Source organism: Haliotis asinina, chromosome 13 (genome assembly GCF_037392515.1).
Source record: "Haliotis asinina isolate JCU_RB_2024 chromosome 13, JCU_Hal_asi_v2, whole genome shotgun sequence".
NCBI lineage: Eukaryota > Metazoa > Mollusca > Gastropoda > Lepetellida > Haliotidae > Haliotis > Haliotis asinina.
In genome coordinates, this window is record NC_090292.1 from 4,913,557 (window position 1) to 4,928,900 (window position 15,344).

General features: G+C 41.2%; 1 protein-coding gene across 1 annotated transcript in view; it reads left to right on the top strand.

Annotated features, from left to right (window-relative positions):
• The window catches only part of LOC137259996 (NADPH oxidase 5-like), a 30,821-nt gene extending 16,372 nt beyond the window's left edge, over positions 1 to 14,449 (top strand). Inside the window, exons 4-14 of the mRNA XM_067797675.1 lie at positions 3,254 to 3,464; positions 3,675 to 4,066; positions 4,277 to 4,452; positions 4,692 to 4,883; positions 7,084 to 7,216; positions 7,964 to 8,089; positions 9,698 to 9,795; positions 10,406 to 10,462; positions 10,936 to 11,145; positions 12,785 to 13,051; positions 13,592 to 14,449. Coding sequence (XP_067653776.1) covers positions 3,254 to 3,464; positions 3,675 to 4,066; positions 4,277 to 4,452; positions 4,692 to 4,883; positions 7,084 to 7,216; positions 7,964 to 8,089; positions 9,698 to 9,795; positions 10,406 to 10,462; positions 10,936 to 11,145; positions 12,785 to 13,051; positions 13,592 to 13,723 — 1,994 coding nt within the window. The 3' untranslated portion in view covers positions 13,724 to 14,449. The remainder of the gene's footprint in view (positions 1 to 3,253; positions 3,465 to 3,674; positions 4,067 to 4,276; positions 4,453 to 4,691; positions 4,884 to 7,083; positions 7,217 to 7,963; positions 8,090 to 9,697; positions 9,796 to 10,405; positions 10,463 to 10,935; positions 11,146 to 12,784; positions 13,052 to 13,591) is intronic.
• The last annotated feature ends 895 nt before the right edge of the window (positions 14,450 to 15,344 follow it).

Genomic DNA, 15,344 nt, shown 5'->3' on the forward strand with positions numbered 1-15,344 from the left:
ATATCAATATGATTACGTATTGTGGGGGATTGTCCTTCTTTGAGCGTACTGTGTGCCACTTCCTTTGATTAGATAGGCGTTTCCAAGCTGTCCACAATCAGGCAGGTGTTACATCATTTTGGAAACAATGATACATTTAACCACCGTTTGATAAAAGCAGTTATTATGTCATCTACACTCAAGATGTGAGATGCAATCTCACTAGAAACTTTGTGAAAAATAAATCACGAATTGTTATTCACAAGATTTGTCTTGTATTACCACACCAGCTTCTAAATACCTTTGAACAGTGTTATCACACTAAGATAAGTGTTGCAGGTGCTTTATCTCCTTTTGACGGGAACTGTTGATGGTATCTCCTTTCACTTGTTTATCAACAGTTAATGGCACGGATTTTTAATAAAAGAGGGATGTTCTACCCCTCTTCCTCCCTTTCTCATCCCAAACAGCTTGGTAAAACATCCATTGATGAGAATGGTATGTGTTACGTCCATTTTTTCTCCCCTAAGACATAACCAGCCTGTGACGAGAGTTGTATATTTGGTGCCTCTCTCTAATGAGATAAGGTTTCCATCCCTTAATGAGAGCTATTCGTATTACCATCCTTCATGGACGCAAGCGTTTCCAACTTTTGATGAGAACTGTATGTGTTACCTCCCTTTATTTAGACTGAGGTTTTCAACTTATGATGAGAGCTGTATGTCTTACCTCCCTTTATAGAAAATGACGTTTTGAACTATTATTGAGAACAGTATGTGTTAGCTCCTTTGCCGTATGTGTTACCTCCCTTTATAGAGACTGGTGTTTCCAACTTTTGAGGTAGGTAGGTGGGTAACGTTTTAGGGCGACCTTGGGCCTTGAAAGACCTATATGCGCCCAACACTTAACAAACAGTTACATTCTTGTCCAGTTAAATTACGTCGTACTTATCCGTTTTGACGAGGAAGTCTAATACAGCTCTTTGTATGCAACCGTACATTAAATTATCGCCAAGTATTGCGTTCAGCGTAAAAATAGTTTTGGTTTTAGTAAGCACAATGTCTCTAAGAGCCTTGCGTGGGTTTTCATAAGCTGGACATTCAATGAGATAGTGCTGAACTGTTTCTGGGCAGTGTAAGTTACAGCTTTCACACATAGGAGAGATGTCTTTATCTAAAATGCTTTTATATGCCTTTAATCCACAGTGTCCTAGCCTGAGGCGAGTTAAAACAACTTCATCTCTGCGGCAACGCCTACGGATTTTAAAATGTTTGTTTACTGCAGGACAAATCGAGTACATGTGTCTACCTGTAGTTTCACTGTCCCATGTATTTTGCCAAGAGGCATTTATTGACGATGAAATGACAAACCAGTAATCTCTTGAAATGGGCTTAATTGATTAAATATCTGGCTGTGGTCTGTTGCAAGCCATCTTAGCAAGTGTGTCGACTACTTCGTTCCCAGCTACACCAACATGTGCAGGGATCCAAACAATATCACAGTTGATGTACATGGAGTTTAGAACAGTATCAAGATACAAGATGTCATATATAATGTCACTGCGTGGACCTTGGACACCTGATTGAATTGCTTGTATAGCTGATAACGAATCAGTAAGAATTATTGCTTCGTGCTCGTTATCTTTTACCCATTTTAAAGCTTGAAGTATAGTTGTCAATTCTGCTGCAATCACAGACAGATGATCAGTCAATCTAAATCTTTTAGATAAACCAAGATCGGGAATATAAAAGGCCCCACCAACATGACCGGTTCTGGGATCTTTTGAAGCATCAGTGTAAATATGAGTACAATTACTATATTTGTTGTGGATGTAGTCTTGGGTTAGGATTTTAACAACACATGGTGACATTTGTTTGTTTACAAACTCCGATAAATCATAAGAAATCGAAGGTTGTGTTAAAGTCCATGGAACCGTTTTAGGTAGAGATTGCGCAGCATTCAGCTGAAGATTATTCAACTCGTACTGAGATGCAATTTGTTGAACGAGTAATCCAAATGGTGGTTTTCCATGATTCCAATCACACAAGACATATTCCACACAATCACACAAAATATCAGTTGCTGGTTGATACCTAGATGAAGCTTTTAAAGATAAATAGTACTTAAGGGCCACTTTAAGACGATGGTATTGCAAAGGAGGTTCTGAGCATTCCACCTGCAAGGCAGAAACTGGTGTAGTAGGAAAGGCACCAGTGCATATCCGAAGACCTTTGGCTTGAACACGATCAAGTTTAGCCAAATGACATTTTGCAGCATTCATGAAAACTTGACAACCGTATTCTAATCTAGACAAAATGAGTGCTTTGTACAAAAGAAGCAAGGACGATTTATCAGCACCCCACTTTGTGGAAGACACGCTCTTCAGTAAATTGAGAGCTTTAGTGCATTTTGATGAAATGTAGTTGATGTGGCTGGACCATGTGAGTTTTTGATCAAAGATTACACCCAAGAATTTAAATTCTGAAACAAATTTTATGTCCTGACCACCAATGTGCAGCTTCAGATTTGGGGGAAGTTTACGTCTTGTAAAGAACATAGCAACTGATTTAGAAGTGGATACCTTGAACCCCCACTTTGAACACCAAAGAACAATAGAATTTAGAGCCAATTGAATAGATTTGTGAACAAACTCAATGTTTCCAAAACGTCTCCAACAAGCACCATCATCTTTTCAACTTTTGATGAGAGATGTAGTGTTACCTCCCTTTATGGAGACAAGCGTTCCCAGCATTTGATGACAACTGTATGTGTTTCCCTTCATCGAAACGGGCGTTTCCAGTTTTGATAAGAGAAATCCTACCCCACTTTGATAAGATAGGATTATATTTCTCCAAATGATATTTTTGGGCGAGGAACACACTAACCACAGGACTCGTTAATGTGCACAAGTTTGTAATTTATCAGGTTTTGTATGGTCATGACTGGAAAAAAATATACAATGTTCTCCATCAGAATATCTGGTGATGCGAGTACTTTTACCAAACGGTTTCCCCTCAGAATAGTAGATGTGGAATGGAATACGACAATGTCTTTCAGGACAACTTCTTCTGTTTCTTTTTCAAGAGTGAGTGCGTGAGTGAGTGAGTGGGTGGGTGATCGAGTGTGTAAGTGAGTTTGGTTTAGTACCGTTTTAGCAATATTCAAACAGTATCACGGCGGGGGACTCCTTCGGGCGGTTATATCAACCTGAAGAGTAACATTCGTTTCATAACAGACGTTATGTACCCAAAGCATATACTATTCTTCCTTCAAGGTGACGGTTATATCGACATCGAGGAGTTACGGACGGCGTTACGGTCGTGTATGGTGGAGAGCTCGGTGAAGCTGGGGGAGGAGGAACTGGACATGCTGACTCAGGCATTGTTTGAAGACGCCGATGTAGACAACAGTGGAGAAATTTCTTTTGAAGAACTTGAATCCGTTATGGATAAGAATCCTGGAGTCAAGGATAACCTGTGTCTCAGGTAAGTCTGTAGGTGCCCTCGTACCATAGTGGCGGGGTGATGCTTACGTACTCGACCTTAGACTATCTATGCCAGGTTGCTGGGTTGCCAAGTGGATATGTTGTTTGCCCGACAAGGCCTGTGTCCCATCACCCTAGGGGGTCAACGTCCACTGGAGTTAAGGACAATTAACAACCTGAACACTTTCAGATCTAACTGTTTTCTCCCCAGCGTGGAACAATGGTTGCTGCCTCCACCACAGAAAAAGAAAACAACATGCTGTCAGCACTACTTCTCGAAGTCGTATTTCTTCAACAACCTCCGGAAGATAGCTTTCTTCACCACCCTGATCGTCCTCAACTGCATCCTGTTTACTGTGGGCTGCTGGAATTACCGCACATCCAACTGGTGCCTCGTTGTGGCCAGAGGGTGTGGTCTCTGTCTCAACTTCGACTGCACCTTCATAGTTGTCCTCATGCTGCGGAAGTGCATTACCTGGCTGCGCGCGACACCTGCTGTAAACGTACTTCCCCTGGACCAGAACATTTTGTTCCACAAGTTGACAGGCCTCTTGATAATGTTTTTCACTATTGTGCACACAGCCATGCATATTGGAAATGCAGGTAAGTTGATTAGAAACCCGAATATTACTCCACCAACAAGACATTATAGTCATAGTCCCAAGCCCACTGATCAATCACCATGGTAACTCATTTTGTATTAATTAGTGGTGTTATTGCTTTTAGAATTGACGGTTACTAAGAAGGAATGTTCTGGCATGTGATTATGATTATTTCCAGTGTTTCTAAATGTGTCTCTTACTTGCATTGCAGTCTTGGTAGCCGAGAGTCAGTTCAACCTGACCGTACCTGTCTTCATCTTCACCACCGAGGCCAACATCGGCTGGGTGGCCGGCTTCGCTCCCCTCTCTGGTGTTCTGCTCGTCGTCGTCTTCGTCGTCATGTTCATCTGTTCCATGCCCTTTGTAAGGAGGGGTGGCTATTTTCAGGTACATGAAAATATTTTGAGCACAAAGCTGCAGGTGCTTCAGATAACCTCTGAGTAAACCACCCTTCCTGTCCAGTATTTTTACGAATGTATGGTCCATCCTCTCTGTTGAGGTGTTGCCTACCCTTGCATCACTGATCCAGCCTCTCTTTTCAGGTGTTGTATTCCTTTGCCTGATCCATCTGATCATTTGCCTTGCATCGTCGATCCACACGTTTATCATCCTTAATTTCTTTTCAGGTGTTCTACTGGACTCACATGTTGTACGTGGCCTTCTGGATCTTGTTAATTCTTCACGGGCGTCATTTCTGGAAGTGGTTCCTGGTTCCTGGAGTTGTATTTTTAATAGAGAAATTGTCGAGGTCTAAACTGGTCGAGAGAATGACCTATGGCAATACCTTCATAACAGAAGTCACCCTTCTTCCCTCGCATGTAAGTTAAGAACCCGTGAGCAAATGATAAGCTATTATGGGCCGTTACTAATGCAGCTGTCCGAAAATTTCGTATGCAAAGCGTGCGAAGCACTGGTCCAAATGCACGCGCATGCTTTTAGATACGATTGCTGTATACAATACGCGCATACAAGGAAAACAAAACAGAAAACAGCTGAGATTTAGCCTACAGCCCCTCCCGTGGAATGGCCTTGACCCCTCTACACTATCATCACATACTGCAAGTGGCACGGACTGTACGCCGGTGACTGGGAAACAGTGCTATTTCAAGTCTGTTCAGAAACACTAGAAGGTAGAGAAATTTCGACGAAAAAGCGAACGGCGTGATACTGTATTCCAGAAGTTCATCAAATCGATGGAAAAGGTGTCATGGTAATGGTGCCATTTTTGGCAAGAAAAAAACAACATCATCCTAGAAAATCTGAATACAGTAGGGGGATGAAGTATGGAGATCTTTCGTGGTGTCCTTCATTCAACAACGGCCAAGATGAGGTGTTTTGCAGCACGACAATGCAAGGTCTCACACTGTCTGACTTGTTCGAGATTACATAGACACCGTTAACGTCAAATCATTACCTTGACCACGGCGTTCTCATGACATAAACCCCATTGACCATCTTGACCGGCAGATGTGACAGCGCGTTCAACCTCCAGGGAGCAGGATCCCAGCCGGAACACATCTCTTGGATGAACGGAGTTCCTTGTGGTGTCATCCACCAACTGACGACGTCAAGGAGGAGATGTGTTTTGATATGTACTAATGCTCATAGTGGTCACACCCACTATGAGGAGTCATGACGTTACTCTTCAGGCACGTTTTAAATGAATTTGTAAAATTCATTTGACCCCTTGTGACAAATACAAAATGAAATACCAGCATTACATTGGAGGTTCTGTTACATTATTGGAACATGATTTTTGTTAATAATTATTATCATGAATCGCACGTACGTCTTTGACAGTGGTAGAAAAACATGGAATATGAGCTTGAAAGTATTCGTTCAATTTGGTTTTGGATATGTTTGGGTGAGTCAAAATATTGGTGATGAAAAAGTGTTTATACGGATATTTAAACAAAGATTATCAAGTAATTCAACACAATATTGGTTCTTGTCCTTTAGTAATTCAACAATCACTATTTAGGTCAGTATCAAAACTAATGTGGAATATTATTTCTAGTTTAACCTTTCCACCCATTGGAGAGCTACTTTAGCACAATCTAGGTGAAGTAATTATAAGATAGCTGTAGAAACAGATTCAGTAATTCAGTAAACCATGTAAATCTAAGATGTAAGCTATATTGAAGACGATTTCTAAGCATTATTCATTAAGAATACCGGATATTCACACCGGAGAGACAGAGGTATATTACAATTTGTGTTAAAAAGCGCATCTTTTCTGAATACTTACTTAGATACTATGAAAAATGTTGCTTTGTATTTATTTACAATTAAAGGATTATTATAAACACTCTCGAAAGAACAGGATGTACCTATGACAGTATGCAGTACGTCCTGTTGTGTCTGTACTGTACAAGTATTGTAATGACATCCACTTACACTCATGTAAAACGCAAGTTAACCTCACTCACTGAGCACCCAAGGGTTTAGCTGCATAGATCCGTCACATCCGGCGTTCCACGTCGCAGAAAATAGCGACCAGTAATATCAATGAATATGTTGTGGTTTCCTCCGAGCCTGCCCATGTCAGGCGTTCCTCTCTGTGTCTGTCTGTGGGGAAGGCAGGTCTGATCGAACTTCACGCCCTCAAACCAGCAGCTAGCGACCCCCTTCTGATGGTAATGGTGGCTAGCCGGGCTACCACTCTTCTGCGTCGGCTCAGTTCATAGGTCATAGGTCGTGACGGGCATTGGGATCTTCATTCTGATGTCTCCCATATCTTGGACGATTGTTTACCTGACTTTGCAAGGGTATAGAGGCATGTTTTGAAATCATGTAGAACACCAAAACTTTTAAGCATTTAAGTTGCATGCAGGTGAGGATGGTGTAATGCAGATATGATTAAGTGAAACAATTCCTGTACCGACAGCAAAAGAAACGCAAATTTCGAAAAATGAAATCTCATATCTATGTCTTAAAAAAACCCAAACTTTCTTTTGATCTTCAATATTTTGGTGTTTATCAAGGTATCTACAGTACTGACATATTCCAATGTTACAGGTGACACATCTTGTGATAACGAAACCTACCAGCTTTAAGTACCGTCCAGGTGACTATCTGTTCCTGCAGATCCCAGACATCGCTAAATATGAGTGGCATCCCTTCACCATCAGCAGCGCCCCGGAACTTGACGGTAGGTCCCCATATCTTCTGTGTGAGAAGTTCAACCACTGTCCAGTGTAAAAGTCTTGTCCTGTCACATAGCAAGACGTCGTTGGCAAACTATACCCAACATGTTATACAGGGCGTTCAGGGTTTTGGTTGTTCTTGTCTCTTGTGCTCTTAGCGGTTATGAAACAATTCTGATGGTTATGTCTGTGTCCTGACCATAGGGTTATCCTTCATGAACCGGTAGGGACAGGGAACCCATTCATAATTTTACATCAGGCATTTATCACACGACTCCATACAGTTACCAGTCATGTTGGTCTACAACATCACAAGTCCCTGGTGAGAAATGGTCTGCAGGAGCGCATGTTTGTCACCTATGAAGACCATGAAGGTTACAGCTGGTCCTCAGCAACCCACGCTCGTCGTAAGTCGGCTGTCGGCATCAGACAGTCATGTCGGATATATGTAGTCACAGTCAGACGCCTTATAGCTAGATTATTGCTCAGTGCCATGTTGTAGAGTGAGTGAGTATGGTTTTATGCCGCTTTTAGCAATATTCCAGCAACATCACGACTGGGGATACCAGAAATGGGTTTAACACATTGTAACCATGTAGAGAATCGAACCCGTGTCTTCGGTGTGACGAAGCTTTACCGACTAGGTTACCACACCACCCCACCAGGTTAAAGAGAGTTAGTCTGGATGGAAGACTGGTACTTCTGGCTTCAAGACGCTCCAGTGTAATTATATCGTGATGTTTTCAATACAGGCCGATTATGGGTGCACGTGAGATCGGCCGGACACTGGACCAACAGACTGCACGAGTATTTCACCACCTATGATGACGAAAAACACGTGAAGCAGGACGAGGAGACCCGCGGACACGTGAACCCTGGTAGGTTAACGTTTTTTACATATCCCTAACTAATTTTTCAAATAAATAAATAGATAAATAAATAATAAAAAATACAAATAAAAGATATACATGTAATGAAAAATACCTTATAATTCGGGGTTAGGGTTAGAGTTAGGTTTAAAGGGGTACGTAAGGGACTCTTTCCCCTGTTGGCTTTTCGTTCCACGATATGTTTTCATGTAAACACGTGGGTTAAAATGACAGAAAATCTGAGGCCGAGAAGCTATACTTTCCGCCGGTGGTTTCCACTCTTTCGCTCTGTGTTGTCTCAAGAAAGTTAATACAGTTATACGAAGGAGAATAAACAAGACTGGTGGTGTAGTCTGTCGGTTACCTCTTCCACACGACGTAATACCTGCACGTATATCCTAAGAGCGTGATATTATGCCCAGTCATCTACAAGTTTTCCAGCTGTAGCCTCTGAATTCTATAGACGAGATTTGCCGTAGGCTTTTTTATGTTATTTTCATACGAGGGACTTGATAACTTGATACCTCTTCTACTCACATTAAACACATTTCACAGTTTTCTAGCCGTGTATCCATCCGTGCAATTCGCGTGCTTTGTGACAGTGCAGTGATTAGGATTTACATGATTATCTCCCCTGGTCAAAACCACGTGCTACATGAACTCGACATTCGGTGTCCACGCGACATTAATGTCTAGTCGTCGAAAATCGTTGTCAGACTGCAAACCAAGTTGTATCTACTATTTGTGATGATGAGAGTAGCTGTTACGATGTTTGACGTTTGTTTGTTAGCAATGTTCTTTGACTGTAGGGTGTTCTTATAACTGTCACCACACGTAACTCTCGTTTCATCGCTCTTTGACTGTCGTGACTCTAAAATTTTACATATGACGTAAATCTACTAAATTGTTGTAGTTCTTCCAACTGTCACAATTAATGCACTGCTGGGTAAATTCAATTATGATTCCGTGTAGAAGAAACTCCATATCCAATATTTTTGTGTGTGAACTATTTTTATGAAAGTGAATAAATTTGTTTTGAAAACAAAAATAGGTTCATATGGATTTTGATGTTATGCTAGTCACGAATGGTCCATGTTAACTGTTGCAGCCATGAATTCATGATATCATGATATGTAAGTGTCATGTTGCTAAAAATAGTTTCGCATTGAAGGGTTGTGACCCTTCTGACAAAATATCTCGTCCTTCGAATGGACCATGGTCCTTGCTATGGTGATCCACCTTCAGTTGTTGGCGATGTCTAGCACGTATTTTATATTGCATTGACTGCTTTTAACTGAAATGCTTTAGTTCCCCCTGCTAGTTTTATATTTATGTATGTGATAATCTAGTGTTTTTACTGTCCACCATTAACAGATTTTACTCTTCACAATTGTTCCTTTTTTGTATAAATTTGTTTTGTCACAATATTGGTGAGATATTGCCGATGTGACGTTAAATATTAACTCACTCACTCACTCCTTCAAATGGAAAGAGTTAAAAGCATTGTTTCATCACTTAGGTCCCGGGTTTGATGTCCCCCTACGCGGTGTTGCTCTAAAATGGCTAAGGACAGTGTTAAATTTGTGTCACTCGAGTATCACCATGGTTACGTTGCAGGATTTCAGGCTCCAGTTCATCTAGTGAGCATCAAACGGAAAGGTGAAGCTGCAGCTGATGCTACGAACTCCGTCGACGGTGATAAGAACCGAGTCAAGGTAACATTGAGTAGGGGTTGTCACTACCATTTCCATTCGAAATAGGGTTAGATTCACAACATGGGTACATTTCTGATGTACCCCGATGTGATATTGCTCGAATTTTACAAAATACGGCACAAAATCCAACGATTATTGTGTCGTGTTTTGTTGGGATTTTAATATTTACACAATGCTAGATCATTGTAGAGTACAACAACCCATCCACCCACCCATCAAGCAAGCAAGCAAGCAACCAAGCAAGCAAGCAAGCAAGCAAGCAAGCAACCAACCAACCAATCAATCATGTTTTCTTATGTCCGTTCCTAATCTGTTCTGACCCGTGAAGGTCCCGGGGTAGAATAGGCCTTCAGCAACCCATGCTTGCCATAAAAGGCGACTCAGCTTGTCGTAAGAGGCGACTAACGGGATCGGGTGGTCAGGCTTGCTGACTTGGTTGACGCATGTCATCGGTTCCCAATTGCGCAGATCGATGCTCATGTTGTTGATCACTGGATTGTCTGGTCCAGACTCGATTATTTACAGATCGCCGCCATATAGCTGGAATATTGCGGAGTGCGGCGTAAAACTAAACTCACTCACTCACTCACTCACTCCTAATCTGTTCTAGTCCAGACGGCCGACACAAGTCCTAGTGGGGAAGAAACAGAAACAGGTCCGCGTGCGGGTAAGTAACGTTTGACGGTAAACCTATATAAATCGTCCACAGCAGGAAACACTGGCATCGGTGTAATTCTATACACAGTCATGCGGGGCTTTCATCTGTATTTAAAACTAAACTCACCCACTCACTCGGTGCGTAATATAAAACCAGCTTACGCTCACAATGTTTACATATAGTTCTAAACTTGCAGAAAACGCTCATGCGTAGAATATGTCATAGTGTGTCCACACCGACATTATTAATGTCACCTGGGTCGGTGGGGTAGTCTGGTGGTCAAAGCGTTCGCTCGTCACACCGAGTTCGATTCCCCACATTGGTACGATGTGGAAAGCCCATTTCTGATGTCCCCCGCTGTGATATTGGAGTATTGGAATATTGCCAAAAGCTGCGTAAAACCAAAACCACTCGCTTTCTTAATTGTTTGTCGAAATCAGAGTTAGTGTAGATAATCGTTATCAAGACAAGTTCATTTGTAGTGTTTCATCGACGGACCCTACGGTACATCGTCCAGGGCAATATTTGAGACAGAGCACGCTGTCCTGATTGGTTCTGGTATCGGCGTGACCCCCTACGCCTCCATCCTCCAGAGCATCATGTACAGGTTCAAGGCCTACAAGAGATGCTGCTCCAGATGTAGCTACACCTGGTATGATGAAGTGCCAGAACACGTCATGAATCTCAAGAAGGTCAGTATCACCTGTTGTCTTTCTCTCTTCACCATTCCATGGACTGAACTGGCTCTGAAGGTAGACAGGGGAGCTATGGGCAAGAACTCGGGGAGGAGGTTACATGTGGCCGCGGTAGTATGGAAGCGCTAAAATACACCACAACAATATGGAAGGTGAGGGGTTCGCTTATCTCACTACAGGATTTGACACCTCGTATTACCCGTGAAGATACTGGATAGAGGTGGTCTTCAGCAAACCCATGATTGTCTCCCGTGAAGATCCAGATTAGAATCGGTCTTCATGTGAAACAGCTTCAAATTGGGTCAGACTATTATAGGAGATCCCTTTGTTGCACACGATGGCCAATAATGTCCAAGATATGCGCCAAATTGTTAAGATCAGTGCTTATTCAATCTTTCTATGTATCAGCTTAACTAGGTTATTTGTGCATACATGGATATGAAAGTATTTTTGCCATCCACGAGACGATTATGTAACGACCCACACTGATCCATGAATGTAATTAGATATTTTAAACCTTGCAGTTGGTACTGCTTATATTTATTCTTACAATGACTATCTGCCATTTGCAATTTGCCTCATCAACATGAAGTAGAACGTCTGTAGGGGCGTCCGAATTAAAGGGAGATAATTTGTGGTATTTTAAGTCTGGTATGAACAAAATGTTCACGGGAGTGACATACAGCGTAATGTCACTGCAGTTTCTTTTACAGTGAAGTGTGAAATAACGATATGTACTCCGTTGGTTTAATTGGCAGGTCGTGCGTAATAACGATATTTTCTTCATTGGCTCTATTCCCAGGTCGTGTGTAATAACGATATTTTCTCTATTGGTCTATGGCTAGATTGTGTGTAAGAACGATGTTTGCCCGATTGGTTCTATTTCCAGATCGTGTGTAATAACGATATTTCGCCTATTGGTTCTATTCCCAGGTTGTTGGTAATAGCGATATTTGCCCCATTGGTTCTGTTCCCTGTTCTTGCGTAATAACGATATTTTCTTCATTGGTTCTGTTCTTAGGTCCTGTGTAATAACGATATTTTCTTCATTGGTTCTGTTCCCCGGTCGTATGTAAAACAATATTTTCTCCATTGGTTCTAATGCCAGGTGGTTTGTAATAACGATATTTCCTTCACTGGTTCTATTCCCAGGTCGTGTGTAATAACGATATTTTCTCTATTGGTCTATGGCCAGATTGTGTGTAAGAACGATGTTTGCCCGATTGGTTCTATTTCCAGATCGTGTGATATTGATATTTCGCCTATTGGTTCTGTTCCCAGGTTGTCTGTAATAACGTTAACGATATTTGCCCCATTGGTTCTGTTCCTGTTCGTGCGTAATAACGATATTTTCTTCATTGGTTCTTTTCCCAAGTCGTGCGTAATAACGATATTTTCTTCATTGGTTCTTTTCCCAAGTCGTGCGTAATAACGATATTTTCTTCATTGGTTCTGTTCCCAGGTCGTATGTAATAACGATATTTTCTCCATTGGCTCTAATGCCAGGTGGTTTGTAATAACGATATTCTCTCCATTGGTTCTATCCCCAGGTCGTGTAATAGCGATATTTTTTTCATTGGTTCTTTTGTCAGGTCGTGTGTAATAACGATATTTACGCCACCGGTTTTATTGCCAGGTCGACTTCATCTGGATTAACCGTGACCAGAAGGCCTTCGAGTGGTTCGTCAGTCTCCTCGCTCAGTTAGAGATGGAACAGACTATGGAAGGTGGGCTGGGCAACTTCATCGAGATGCACATGTACATGACGGCAGCACTTAATAAGACCGACCTGAAAGGAATCGGTTTACAGATGGCCCTGGACCTCATCCATAAGAAACAAGACAAGGACCTGTTGACGGGTCTGAAGACACGCACACAGCCAGGGAGGCCAGACTTCAGAAAGGTAGTTAGACGCTTTAAGTTCGTTTATAGCTTTATCAGATGGACAGCTCCAAGACTTCATTACACATCTCCTGTCGTCATATTTTGGCTTGAAAATATGAAACGCCAGTTACGAATCCTGATTTACTGATAAGTTCTATTTAATATTATGTATTCTAACAAGGCATTGTCAAACCAGTTGCCTCGGGAGACACGGTTGTGACAAGTGTGCAACATCGCCACTGGTCCGCTAGCCCGTGGCTAGTAATAATCCAGTAAATCTCCACAGTCACTGGTCCTATTGACACGTGAATCTCCATAGGGTTATTTTCGTAAATACTTGTATATAAGAGAAGTTAAGTATAATAACCATCCAACATTGCGGTCTGATGAAAATGTTCACAGTTTTAGCAGCTCAGTGCTGAAACCCATAGTTGATTATTTTATGGCCTAATGACTTTCCAGCATAGCTCCCCCAACTGCCTGTTACATATCTAAGGAACCTTTTCGCTCACTGGTTGTAACACCGCCATATGTAACATATGCCATTGCTGTCTTTCAGCTGTTCGGCAAGATTGCTGCTGAAAATAAGGGACATGTAAACGTGTTCTTCTGTGGAAACCCCACTCTGGCTAAAGCTATCAAACAACATTGTGTATCTTTCGGATTTGGCTTTTCAAAGGAAAATTTCTAGAAAGACATGCCAGCATAGCCGAAGAAGAAGCGTCTCTCCGCTCAGCGACATCATGCACAAGATGTCCTCAACAACCCAAGGCAGAGGGACAAGAGACAGCATTCTGTTCGCTTTCTGTGTTATTGAAAAGTGAAAGGACGGTTGTTAAGTTTAGTTATTTAAATTGATTAATTTAGATGTCACTGATTCCTGCAACCGTTTATGAAATCTTTTCTGTGGTTGGGTAGGTGTGTGTGAAAGTGTATTGTTCGAATGAAGGCTCTGAATGAAGTGTTAATCAAGGCTTCCAAACATTTTGTGATATTTATACCAGAGTGCTTTATGTGATTAGTTGTAAAATATAGATATTGGATTTTCTAATTTTAAACGTTTTACATGTTTTAATTTGTAAACTCTTTGTAAAACAATTGTTTCTTTGCTGTGACCCGTGAAGATCCGGGTAAGAACTGATCTTCAGTAACCCATGGTTGTCGTAAGAGGCGACTAACGGGATCGGGTGGTTAGGCTTACTTGACACATGTCATCCATTCCCACTTGCTTAGATCGATGTTCATATTGTTTATCACTTGATTGTCTGGTACAGACTCGATTATTTACAGACCCCCGTAATATAGTTGGGATATGGCTGAATGCGAAGTAAAACTAAATTTATTCACTTATTTTCATTGCTGTACTGTGTGTCTGATGACATATGGCAGACATTTTCAAATGAAAATGAGAGATACGACAAAATCAACCTTGTGACGTAATTCATGACTCGGTTAACTTGGCAATGAGCCTAGTATTACCAGGGATGTCGTAGTGAGCCTCACCACAGCAATGATATTAATACAGCTGTTTTTGTGTTTTATATTTTTACATAATATCTGTCAACCTCATACAGTTTGGTTTGCTATGTAGATCTGCCAGTCTCACAATCCACATTTTGTTTGACTTTTTATCTTGGTATCCCTCAAAAACGCAAAATCTGCAATAAATGTATCATAAACTAAAGGAAACAAAATATGCAAGAAACATTTTTAAACATTTTAAAAATCAAACCTATATGTCAATGTGCATAGAAAGAATTTCCTGCAATTATTTTACAAATATGATATCCAGATGTATTGTGATGACTCAAATCCCGTGAACCACATTACCCACATAGGTGAAACTTTTGATGTGGTTTCGCTAAAAAATGGAAACTTTACAAACAATGGACATCGAGAATATAGTAAGGCTCACTACGTTTTGACATCCCATCATGAGACATTTACTCTATTACCGTTTAATGACGGTCTGCAGATAAAATGTTTAAAAATGTTCCAAATATTTTCAAGCGACTAGACGTCTGATTAAGGGTCACTAAGCTCAATTTTTTGGTACTCTTTCTATCACTGCATATAAAAGACTTCTGGTTAGTCATAAACGGAACACCATTTTAAAAAACCCAAAAAACCTGTGGTTAATTAATACCAAGCGTTTAAAAGTTGCTAAAAAGCCGTCTGCGTCTCTATGGCCCGCAAACGAAACCACAAACACGGTTACGTAACACTGTTGCCAGAGAACCGGAAGTGACGTAGAAGGAACAATTTCCCGTTAGTTGTATATAAAATGTGTAGCAAGCTAGTCATTTTGCTGA